Source organism: Zootoca vivipara, chromosome 9, assembly GCF_963506605.1.
Source record: "Zootoca vivipara chromosome 9, rZooViv1.1, whole genome shotgun sequence".
Lineage (NCBI taxonomy): Eukaryota > Metazoa > Chordata > Lepidosauria > Squamata > Lacertidae > Zootoca > Zootoca vivipara.
The window spans coordinates 3,413,690-3,426,503 of record NC_083284.1 but is presented as its reverse complement, the minus strand read 5'-3'; the positions used below and the strand labels follow the sequence as shown (position 1 = coordinate 3,426,503).

Genomic DNA, 12,814 nt, shown 5'->3' with positions numbered 1-12,814 from the left:
TACTGGGGAATCAACTGAGTAATTACAGAAGGACGACTGCTGAATTTCCTTTTTGAAATTCTATTTACTCCTGGGACAATATATTTGCTTCCTTTAATTCAATGCTTCTTTCTTGACAAACGGTACCGTGAATACAGTTTGCTCACTGGTAACAATGGGAAAATTGGTCTATAATTTGCTGAGTCAGTCTTGTCACCTTCCTAAATATGGGACCCGCAATTTGTTCATTCCACTCCTTGTGTTACTACAATAAATGACCAGTCTCATTTATTGCCGTAAACATGGTGGGGTTATAATTTGGACCTGAGGGGATTTTCATTGCCTGAACTAGTTTGAGTTGAGCTTGCTTTAAACTGAAATGAATGCTGAAATTAGTAACTCCTAGCTCATATGAAGCACTTTTGAAGCTGAAATTGAAGCCTGCATTGAGGTTGAGCAGAGAATGAAGCCTACATTTTTTTTCCATCATGAGCTGCTTTTTCCACTAATTAGGTCTGTAATCTGTGGAGCTATGCTATGTTGTTTGGGGTTTTTTTAACCTCTCTCCAAGTATAGGATTTATTCTAGGTTTCTGGCTGCAATTTACTGTGTCCCAAAAGGCCCCCCTGCTACAGCTAAGCTGAAAACTCAGGATCATCGCTCCTGAGCTACAGGTTTTTCAGGGATTTACCCTACGGTGATTTAGCTGCTAGCACACAGTGGCTTTTTTGTGCCATTGTTGCAAGTTTTAGCTGATGTTGTAATAAATTACATGTTATGTGACCCAACACCACAATGCAGCTTCAAGCACCAGTGTGGCTTCCAGATCCAATGCAGCTTCCAGATCCAACGTGGCATCCAGATCCAATGTAGCTTCCAGATCCAACGTGGCATCCAGATCCAATGTGTCATCCAGATCTAATGTGTCATCCAGAACAAAACTAAAAAGAAGAAGAAAACAGGCCCCTGCAAAGGGTATGTATGCAGCACACAGAGAAATCGTTCATAGCATAGAGGAGGAACATACTTGAAGGGGAAGATGGAAGAGTAGCAGGAGGCATCTGTGACCAGTCGTGGTGGGGAGGGCTGGAGAAAATCCTGCGATGCTTTGTCAGCCCAACAGGTTCACTTAGCTCAACAAACAACAGAGGTTGAGGGTTTGAGTCAATCATCAGTTTCTGGCTATGACAGTGATTGTGAGAAGTCTCAAGTTTCAGCCTGTGTTCTCTCCTGATCCACACTGTGCTAACAGATTTTTAGACATCTGAAGGCAGCCCTGTTTAGGGAGGCTTTTAATTGATTATTTTATTCTTCTGTTGGAAGCCGCCCAGAGTGGCTGAGGAAACCCAGCCAGATGGGTGGGGTATAAATAATATATTATTATTATTATTATTATTATTATTATTATTATTATTATTATTTATTGTTATTATTATAACATTCGTGGGAAAGGCTTCACAAGATTCAGCCTATCCAACCATTTAAACAGGGAATCTCAATGGCAGACAAGAAAGATCCCATCATTCACTGGCCCTGGCAGTTGACAGGGGAGAAAAAAATCAGATAACTGTCCATGGCTTGCTCATCCCGAGGACCTTATGAGGGGTGAGAAGAGAACTCAACAGGAGTGGTCATTCACTCTACCTATTGCCACCTTCCTCAGGTCGGCCTGGGTAAGGCCTATATGCCCCATCATAGAATGGAGTGGCAGGCTTCAATGTGGGAGGAGGGACTTCTGGGACCTCTGCTTGATGAGCCCGGCTTCCCTTCGGGGCCATTCAATGGGGTGCTGTGGGAAAGACCATTGGATTATTGTAATAAGCTTTGCTTCTCTAAAATCTGTAAATGGCTCATTGGCTACCTTTACCACATTTATTTCTTAGTAGAGCTCAATGTGGTTGATATTGAGGAAGGCACTCTTCTTAGGTACTTTGGTCCCCGGGTGTTTCGGGTTTTATATGCTAGTACTGATACCTTGAATCTGAGCTAGTAGCTCACAGGGAACTTGTGCAGCACTTTCAGCAATTCCCAGACCATCTTCAAGGGCAGCCTCAAGTAGAGTGCATTGCAGTAGTCCACATGGGAAGTCACCAGAGCATGGACTGTTAAAGAATATATGACCTTTTGATCATAAATTACTGGGCCCAGCACACTTTTGCAGCCTGTGGCAGCTCCCCAAGGTGGTTAATGCAGAGTTTTCTTTCTTTTTGTCCTTCAAGGAAAGCTAGCTGCTTTTTTTCATAATATACGAGACTTCTTTCCATCTTCCATTGGTATATTTATTGCAGTAACGCTGAGCCTGATCCTATTTTTTGCCGCACTCGGGACAACTATTTTGTGTAAGTAGCAAAGAAAAGCCATTATATCCTCTGGGCTGGTTTCCCTTCAGTGTGGTGTAGACTTTCAAACAGAGTGCGCCTCAGCTAAGCCATTTCCCCAAAACAACACTGACCTCCCTGGTACCTGCTGTGGGCACAGCTCATTGTGGGAAAGCAGCCTACCTCGGTTCAAGAACTTCATTCTGGAGGTCCGTTCTTAACCTGAAACTGTTCTTAACCTGACGCACCACTTTAGCTAATGGGGCCTCCCGCTGCCGCCGTGCCGCCGCTGCACAATTTCCGTTCTCATCCTGAAGCAAAGTTCTTAACCTGAGGTACTACTTCCGGGTTAGTGGAGTCTGTAACCTGAAGGGTTTGTAAACCAAAGTGTTTGTAACCCGAGGTACCACTGTCAATTGGGCAGGTAAAGATATGGCTACCTAGCAGGGGCGTACCCAGGATCAAAACTAGGAGGAGGCAAGAGAGGGAAGGAAGCAGAGAGGGAGGGAAGAGAGAGAAGGAAGGAAGGAAAGAAGGGGTGTGTGTGTGTGTGTGAGAGAGAGAGAGAGAGAGGAAGGAAGGAAGGAAGGAAGGAAGGAAGGAAGGAAGGGGGGTAAGGAAGGATGGAGCTCCCATCGCCCCCCCCCCCAGCTCAGGCTGCTCCTCCCCCCTCTCACCTCTCATGTTCCTATCGCTGGCTGCAGCCGCAGAGGGGGCGAAAACAGCCCAATTTCCATAACCCGCAGCGACTTTTCCCCTTCAGTTTTCGGAGGGGAAAAGTGTGGGTTATGGTCCGTAAAATACAGGGTTTTTTGTTTTGCTTTTTGTTTTGCTTCTAGGGGGGGCAACTGCCCCCCCACCCCTCGCTGGGTATGCCCATGCTACCTAGCAATGCTGAGAGCTTAAAGTGTGCTGTGATTTGTTCCTTGACAAGCAAGGCTCACTGACAGAGCAAATCAGCTGAGCCTCTTTGAAGATACAGCCTTTAGAACAGGGGTCAGCAAACTTTTTTAGGAGGGGCCCGGTTCACCGCCCCTCAGACCTTGTGGCGGGCCAGACTCTGCATGCATACACACACACACACACACACACACACACACACACACACACACTGGAGGGGGGCTTCTCTCTCTGTCAAAATTGGCCCACAGTGGGTGAGGGAAATAAGAATCTAGTCCACTGGTCAGATCCAGTTACACACACACACACACCGCTGTATATGGAGGGGATAAAGTGGCTTTTCCTGTGCTGGCAGTGTCTCCTAGAAAATGCAGGTACATCACATTCCTAGTCAGTTATTATGTCATTACCCAATGTGCCCATGATGCTTGTAGAACCACATTCTAGGTAGGACACAATGAATTTTGTAGGCAGGGTTTGGGGAAGCAGTTCATGCAGTATACAAACGCATAGATTTCATGCTAGAAAATATGACTTCCCTACAAGGAAAGCAAGTTCCATAGCTAAGGCCTGGGGAGCCTTGATTCAAAACCAGTCTCGGAAATTCCAGAGTAGGGGTTCAGCCATGCCCAGACAAGTGTGTTAGAATACAATTTCTTTTATTCTTAAATCCTTTCTAGATATTCAGAGATCAGGAACATCACGTGCTGTAGTAAAAGCATTTAAGAAGATTAAGGATTTTATGATAAAAAAGGAACCATCTCTCAAAGGCAAGAATGGTAAGCAATGGGTCTCAGTCTGTGCATTCAGGACCACGCTTCCGCCCTGCGCAACCCAGGGATATCACCCCACAGGATAACTGTTTGTGACAAGGAAAAATAGGTTTAAAAAAGAGAATTCCCTTTTTGCCCAGGTTTGAGGCAACTATATTTTGGTGAGAGAACCCCAGCAGAGATTTAAAACCACAAAATATGCAGCAGAGTAAAGCATGGAAATATAGGCTCTGGGGCTTTTAAAATATGCCCTTCCAAACTTCATGTGTTCTCCTAGCATAGAAAAAGACCCAACATTTGGAAAGTTAAAAATTGAATTACTTATAAACTCCCCAAAGGTCAGGTTCATGCAGGGGCATTCCGGGGGCAGGGGGGCAGTCCGCCCCGGATGCCATTCCAAAGAGGGGGTGACAAAATGCCAACCCCCGATCGGCAGCACCCCCTCCCATGACATGACATGACACGACACGCACCCCCGGGACACGTGCCGCGCCCCTGGGATGCATGCCACACCTCCGCAGGCAGCGCACCATGCCCCCTGGGATGCACACCATGCTCCCTGGGACATGTGCCATGCCCCCTGGGACGAGTGCTGCTCTGGGTACCGGAGCAGGTGCCTCGCCTCTGGGTTCATCTGCTTTCCCATACATCAGGCAGAAAACACAGGCAGTAAACTTGGCTTAAGTTACAGTAGTGGAAGTTCCTAAATTATTGGTATAAGAACACAAGAATGACTTGTAAGAGCCATGCGGTCTGAGCTGCAGCAGCCGGCTCAAAACCTCGTCAAACACTGAGCTTCTGAAAGTAGACTGAAAGTGAACAAAGGCCTTGATTAGCTTCATCCCAAGGTGAGGGAAAGTGACCTAGCTAAGCCTGGCAGGACACCTTATTCTATGGTGTTAACCCCTTCATGCATTAATTATACTCCAGCATGTTGGTTATATGAGGCTGGTTCTCCCATAAAAACTTATTAACAGTCTCTCAGCTCAGCAGGGAAGGGGGGAAATGCTGGGAAGTGGCTGGGCTGCAGTGGAACACTAGTAGGTGGAAGAAAAATTAAACACCCTTTTATCATCTACTACTTGCTTCCTGGACATGCTATCCCTTCATTCATAGTATTCAGCCAGAACAGAGAACCTTTCGTATGCTGAAAAGATGTAGTTGTGTGGAGAGGGTAACGTTTAGATTTCTAGGCATTGAGTTACAGGAGGATCTGTCCTGGAGTGTTAACACAAGGGGGCTTGTGAAGAAGGCGCAGCAGAGACTGTATTTTTTGAGAATTTTAAGGAAAAGCCATCTTCCACAAAAGCTGCTGCTTGCCTTCTATCACTGTGCCATACAGAGCGTGCTCACGTACGGCTTATGTGTGTGGTACGGAAGCTGTACTTCCCAGGACAGAGCAGGGCTGTGTAGAATTATTAAAACAGCAGAGAGCATTATTGGCTGCTCACTCTCCACCTTAGAACAAATCTACACCACCAGGTGCCATAGAAAAGCACTAGACATCTCAAGAGATCCAACGCACCCTGGTCACCATTTCTTTCAGCTCCTGCCATCGGGACGGAGATATAGAACTATGCAGGCAAGAACGAGCCGTCTCAGGAACAGTTTTTTCTCTAGAGCAATTTTGGCCTTGAATGGAAAGCCTGGACTTTGAAGTCATCTTATTTTACTTGTTATTTTGTATTATATTTACTGTTTTTATTTAGGTTTTTGTAATTTTGGATTATGCGGAATGCTTTATCTGAGTGGATGTAGCAACCGAGTAATTTCGTTGTTCCCGCAAGGGGACAATGACAATAAAGATATCTTATCTTATCTTATCTTATCTTAGTTTAGGTCTGATGAATCAGACTCAACTGTACCACATACTCTTTATATGCTTGTCCATTTTGGTATGAAATCACTTGTGATTGATTTTGCTGTGAAACTCAAGAAAAACTAGGGAATGGATCTGCAGGTCCCATAAGAAATGGAACCTACAACCTTTGGCTTTTATTTTATTCACATGAGGACATGATTTGGGTTAAGCCTGCTCTTTCCCCTCGGTGATGACAGACTCTGAAAATCAGGACTGTTCTTTCTGGGTCCTATATTTGGGTTCTGCTTCTTCTTCTTTTCATGCTAGAATGTGACCGTTCACTGGATTTTTGGAAAGTGGCTTTTTATATACATTGATGGATGTTTGAGATCCCACTGGCTTGAATTATTCAAACCTTTTAGATGCTGAAATATTACGTGAAACTCAGAAGTTAGCAGACAAACTGGTTGACTTGATCATCAATGTGACTGAAATAGAAGATGAAATTGGTAAGTTTCTTTGAGACGGTGAGGCTGGAGAATCATGCTTATCTGCTTCCACCTTCCATTCCTCAGCAGCATAGTGGCTCAACTGCTGGGTCAAGAGGGCAGTGCTAGTCTGTTGGAATCCCTTCACAGATACTTCTCCATGAAACGGGCCTAAATGTTTTCATTATTCGGACAAACGTTTTAGAAGGTTGGGTATCAAGTTGTTTCAATAAATTATGACGGATTATAATAGGAGTGTGTAACGTATGGGCGTGTCATTTAAGGACAAAAAAATTTTTTTTTTAATTTGCTCAATGAGGGGTTCTAAAAATATGTTATTGCACATGAGGAATCCAAATCTGCAATTATTTTTATGATTGGTTGATGTTTAGCTTAGTAAATTGAGATCTGTTTGAAATACACTTTTAAAAAAGCCGAAAACTCACATTTTGAAGCGAAGTTAAAGTTTTTAATCATTTTATACAAGCAAAAATATAAAGAAATTTTGTTTCCAGCTGTAACAACATATCATTACTTTATCTTAGGCATCCCCAAATTGCGGCCCTCCAGATGTTTTGCCTACAACTCCCATGATCCCTAGCTAACAGGACCAATGATCAGGCATGATGGGGATTGTAGTCCAAAACATCTGGAGGGCCGAGGTTTGGGGATGCCTGCATCTTATAATGTCCTATTATAGTAAAAAAAAAAGGAATAATAAATTAACAACTTCAAGGGCTGGTGTCACATGATCATGTATCTGCTGAGGGCCCACATCTGAGTAGGAGAGCCACTGGCAGAAGCCCCCTGGACCATGCTCTTCAAAAGAAGTGTACACTGTTAAAATTTGATTCCTGTAGAATCTAAAGGCCTGCTCTTGATCCTCACAAAGATGGTGTCAGACTTAGAGAAACCATATTCCATGCAGGTCAAGACTTCTGTTCATTTAATGGTTCTGAAGCAGGAGAATATATAGTATTTCCATCCTTCCATCACTGTGATAGAAGGGTTACCATAATGCTTATTATCCATGCTACTATTGAAGGAACTAAAATCTTGTCTTTCTTAAAATGTGGCAATCCTTATCTTAAGATTGGGTGCCTGCCCAACAGCCTTAATCCTACACCATCAGAATGCTGTTTTTGCACCCCCAATTTATCCAATAAGGAAAGACCGTCACTCGACTGAACTTTGGTAGCTCTACTTTACAGTGTATTTTTAACACCTCCGAGTAGTTTATCCAGTCCTCTGCATAGACTTCCTTATCGTGTTTATCATCATAGCTATTCTTCAAAGAAAACATGCTTTTCTCCTTCATGGGAATAAAATTCTGTTTGCAAAGGGTGGGAGTGAGCAACAAAAGGACACAATTCTCTGCTGACTATAGTATATATATATAGAATATAGTATAGTATAATAAAATGATGTTGGTGGGTGAGGATCCCAGCTCCTTTGATGACCACACAAATGTTCTGGTACCAGAGATGCTCTGTAACATATTCAAGCAAGACCCCAGCCCCCAGTCTCCAATGCAACACAGAAGACAATTGCTAGGGCTGGTTAGATGTCCTCATGCCACCCCATTCTGTCTACCGTATCTCGGATAGATGAGAAATCTACTTGTCAGAGCATTTCGGCTTTGAAACCCCAACGACCTCAGTGGGTGGACTGGTGGTAGAAAGCAAAAAAGATATCACATACTGTTGTATAATATTAATATTAATATTAATAGTACAGATAACTACAATACATATATAAGAGAACTACAATACAGTGGTACCCCACAAGACGAATGCCTCGTGCAACGAAAAACTCTCAAGATGAAAGCGTTTTGCGTTGCGCGAGGCGACTCGCAAGACAAAGTTTCCTATGACCGTGCTTCGCAAGACAAATAGGAATGCATTAACTAAATGGGTAGACCGGGTAGACTGGGAAAATTTTAAACCATGCTTTGCAAGATGAGTTTTTTGCTATACAAAGCGACTTGCAGAACAAATTAATTTCATCTTGCAAGGTACCACTGTATCTTGTAATCAATTTTAGGCACTTATCAACATCTGTTTTCATCAAAATTGGGGAATAACCTATATGTTTATAAATGACAGGAAAATTTTAAAAATGTTAAAAAGTAGGAACTTTTCACATAGAGATTTACCAAGCAAGACCTCAAGATTTACAAGGAAACAAAATATATTTCAAATTACCTCATCATACCACAACTTTTTAACACCCCTCAAATCAGGATTTTTAAAGATGAAAAATTCAACACGCCCTAGCGTAACGTGCGCTGTGTGTGTGTTTGTACACACACAGAGAGAGAGAAAGAGACCTTCAGTTTGGCTTCTCTTATTTCCCTATTTCCCTCCCTTTTCTTTTCACTGCAAATTCCCGGCTTGTTTCAAAGAGGATATTAGTAAAAAGCTTCATCAGCAATGGGTGCTGTACAAGGAAGTCTTATACCTATTTGAAGATAGAACGAAGCCATGGCACAAAGCAATAACAGCTTGTGAGGATGAAAAATCCATGCTGATTACTATCGGAAGTCTTGAAGAGGAGGTGAGCAGAACACTGGAATACATGAACACCAAGACTATTCCTTCACAATTTGATTATTTTATGCCCTTTGGGTGCTTATGAAACTTCTGTAGCATCTCAACTACTTCCTGCACCTTTCCTCCACAAACAGAAAAAAACCATGGGGCAAAATTATATAAACTGTGCTCCAATGATCAAAAAGTTATGGAGATTTTTTTTGGGGGGGGGGCTTGTTTATTTTTTAAAATAGTGTTACAAAAGTTGGGTGCCACCCCCGCTCTCTCCCAAGTGGCGGAAAGATCCAAGGGGGTTCCCAACACTCACCCAGGTTCTGGTGTACCTTTAGAGAACTGAGACACAGCAGAGACTGTTGTAACTTTAAGAAATATGGTTTATTCGCCTATTTACACCTTCAGTCTGCATGGAGTCCAGATCCTACAGCATAGTCATTTCAAAAGGGGCTTGTACCCCACAGCCGTGCAGGCGCAGCCCTGGAGTCAAAGGCATCTCCCAGCCAGACTGCAGGCAGCCTACCCAAGATGGATTCCAGTCTGTCTTCTCTTCTTTCTTCTTCCCAGCACACCTTGCTAAAGACTTTCTTTTCCCATCACACCCAGTTACCTTGGCCACCTTCTGTCTGCCCAGGCCCAAGATTCCTCTTAGATGGGCCATCAACACCTTTAGTCATGTTAATACCTCTATCCCAGGTAAGGCCTTGGCTTGGAAGGGAAGTTTAGCCTGTGTTTTTCCACTACAATCTTCCCTTCAATACTCCAAATAATCAAAATCCTACTGCAGAGTTTATGAACCAAGCTAAAAATATCAGATTGTTGGGCACTTTGCTAGAATGTGTTTTGAGTTGCAGACTGGACATAGTACACTGTCAATTTCCTTACACCTCCTGGTATGAGAAATGAAAGAGAGAGAGAGAGAGAGAGAGAGAGAGAGAGAGAGAGAGAGATGAATGTCAATAAGTGCATAGGTGCCCATCCTGAATTAATTCACCTCTGATGGTTTCATTAACTGACAGATGTAAGTAATTGATACCCATAGTTGCCAAGTCTCCCGCTGAAAATGCGGGATCAGCAGTGGCGCGGCACCGGAAGTCGCTTCTACACTTGTCCGGACATGCATAGAAGCAACTTCCAGTGCCGGCGCCGCCCGATTTCCGGACATGCGTAGAAACAACTTCCGGTGCCGTGCTACCCATGTCTGGGCACCGGAAATCAGGCGGCGCCAGCACCCAAAATGGAGCCTCTGGCAGGTAGGAAATCCAGGGGATTTCCGGGGTTTTTTCCATTCGGGAGAACAGCGGGAAATGGATTAAAATCCAGGGGTTTCCCGCGAAAAACAGGAGACTTGGCAGCTATGTGATACCATTTGTTTTGAGTCCCCCCCCCCATTTTTCCTTTCATCAGACATTCAAATGAGTACATGTCGGTGGGAAAAGAGACCGAGCTTGTTTCTGTGATGAAACATTCTCCTGCCCATGCACATTTCCCGTTTGTTTCACTACTGGAAGAGACTGTTTTCCTCCTAAGAAATATATGTAATCTGGAATTGATTTGAAAGAGGATTTTGGTTCCTCATTCTTAGGAAAGACCTTCTGATTGTGCTCTTTGCAGGAGTTTCTAGAAAGAGAAACCAATACTGCACATCAAGACTCGTGGATTGGTCTCCCTTATAAGGATGGGAAATGGCAATGGTATAACGGTATTGATGTTGGAACCACGTGAGTGTAAACAAAATTTCTCTGCTTATTGTATTGTAGAAACTTTGTTAGGCATTCATCTCTGAGCGCACTTGTTCTTTACCTGCATCTAGAATTCACACAGGCTGTGGTTTTATATTTCTTTTTGAGTTTAGTAGAAGGGAAACAACCATCTATAGTTCATTTTAATCAAAAGTTGGCATGCAGTGATCTTGAGTATTTAAAAAGTCTTCATAGTTTTGTTGCCTCATCTTTAGCAAGCCAGCCATGGGGGACCTGTCATTACCACCTTATTTACAAACAGTCCAGAGGGTTGCAATGGCTGTCAGCCTCTGCCGACTTGGACTCGATGTTGCCATCATAGAGCTCAACAGAAAGGAGAATAGGAACAAAGCAGGATTATTTGGCTCTGCCTATCATTGGCTGCTGCTCTCATTTTTTCTGGCTCCACCAAATGAGGTTCGTCAGTGGCGTAGTGTGTGGGGAGGATGAGGGGACTGTCACCCCAGACACAGTTTCTTGGGGGGCACATGATGGCACCCTGCCTCATCATGAGCAGTTGCTTCCTTCTCAGTGCCCTCCAGCTGGAGGGCAGTTGAGAAGGACACGACAGGATGCACCCTGGCCCCCCCAAGCTCAGTGATGCTTTTTTGAAGGGAAAATGCAGGGAGGGCATTGTGGTGTTCTGTTGGCAACTGAGAAGGAGGCAACAAGCATGCACCCTGGACCGTGTGAGTAAGTCCATAGTGCTGGGCTCACAGAGACCAGGGCGCAGGCCTGTTGCATCCTTCTCAGCCACCCTCCAATTGGAGGGCACCATGAGAAGGATGCAACAGTTCACAGCGCCCTTTCTGCAAGCCCAGCACCGCTCACAAAAGCAGCACTGGGGACGCTCTGCTGCTGAGCTTCATTGCTAGAGTAGTATTTTAAGCAGCAGTTTTTTCAACCTGCCTTCCCATCTGCTTTTCAGGCCTTGTTTAATTTTTCTGCTCCAACTATTCCTCCCCCCCCTATATATATACAGAACCACAATAAAACCCAATCGATTTTTTTCTTTTGTAAAAAAATCATTGATAACTCTCTCTCTCTCTCTCTCTCTCTCTCTCTCTCTCTCTCTCTCTATATATATATATATATATATATATAGTTATCATCATTTTTTTAAAAAAAGAAAAAATCGATTGGGTTTTGTTGTGGTTCTGTGGCTTTCCTTTAATGAGACACCCTACTCATCTCTAGAGTTAAATTTCCATGGGGCTTAACAAAATGAGTGCCCCTCCCCCAATCTGCCACCCAATTCTCATTTATCAAATAGTGGTGCTTTGTTTTATTCTACATTTATTACCTGCTCTTTAGTAGGGGGATAACCTTCTGCACTAATTGCAATATAACTGTGAGAAATAAAACACATATAGTGTGAAAAAGGCATCAGATAACGTACCATGGAATGTATACTGTGAGACAGCTCACAGTGGCAAAAAGAAACTCCCCCCATAATATATTTTCTGCTGATGGACAGAATCTTTTTTAAAAATAAATAAAAATAAATCTATGCATTGCAGTTATGAATAGGTGGCAACCCTGAGACAGAAAACAGGAGTGTGAGAGAACTGAGCTGAATATTTCCTTAACATTCCTAAATAAAGTAAATATCCAATGTGGATTCATTACTTTTGATTCACTTATTTCTGGTGTTACCTTTTGTTTTCAGTTACTGGAAGGCAGGTATGCCGCATGATTTAGATAACAAACCCTGTGCCATCCTAAAAGCACATTGCTCTACCCCCAAAAAATGCTGGGAAAACATTCGCTGTGATAAACAAAGACGATGGATATGTAAGAAGATGCCTGATAAAAGGTGGTACACATGAAATCCTTGATGAAACTGGATTGCATGAGCTCTATGCTAAAAACAAAGACAGTGGATCGATCCCTGCTTTTAAAAGTCAGCTGTCCGTGTTATGGAATCAGGGCATGGGAGAGCTCAACCCTCTGCTGTCAACAATCGAAAGCACCTTGTCAGTATTCCTTCCTCAGGTCTAGAAGAAGAGATCATATTTTGCAACCTCAAAGACTTGGACCTCCAAGAAAATAAAGCATGGAAGAATTCAGTCCTAACTGGCTTCTGTACTTCCAATAAATTAATTTAGCATAATGTTACAGGTCTAGAGTTAGTGAATGTTAGAAATTAATAAAATGGTGGAATTCAGGTAATATTGGGGACATTGAGGGGAAAATACAGGCCACAGCAGGTTTCCTGAACTGTGCCAAACATGGAAATTCCTGGGTTTAGCCTCTGCAAACTAACC

The 12,814-nt window shown here is 43.4% G+C and overlaps 2 protein-coding genes across 3 annotated transcripts in view; both read left to right on the top strand.

The window, feature by feature from the left end:
• Positions 1–990, top strand: part of LOC132592612 (CD209 antigen-like) — a 23,233-nt gene extending 22,243 nt beyond the window's left edge. For both annotated transcript variants that reach the window (XR_009558106.1, XR_009558105.1), the window contains one exon: positions 781–990. The gene's annotated coding sequence lies outside the window, so the exon portion shown is untranslated. The remainder of the gene's footprint in view (positions 1–780) is intronic.
• Positions 1–12,814, top strand: part of LOC118079499 (C-type lectin domain family 4 member M-like) — a 13,918-nt gene extending 1,104 nt beyond the window's left edge. Inside the window, exons 2-7 of the mRNA XM_060279115.1 lie at positions 2,199–2,318; positions 3,878–4,030; positions 6,194–6,280; positions 8,664–8,815; positions 10,420–10,526; positions 12,217–12,814. Coding sequence (XP_060135098.1) covers positions 2,199–2,318; positions 3,878–4,030; positions 6,194–6,280; positions 8,664–8,815; positions 10,420–10,526; positions 12,217–12,376 — 779 coding nt within the window. The 3' untranslated portion in view covers positions 12,377–12,814. The remainder of the gene's footprint in view (positions 1–2,198; positions 2,319–3,877; positions 4,031–6,193; positions 6,281–8,663; positions 8,816–10,419; positions 10,527–12,216) is intronic.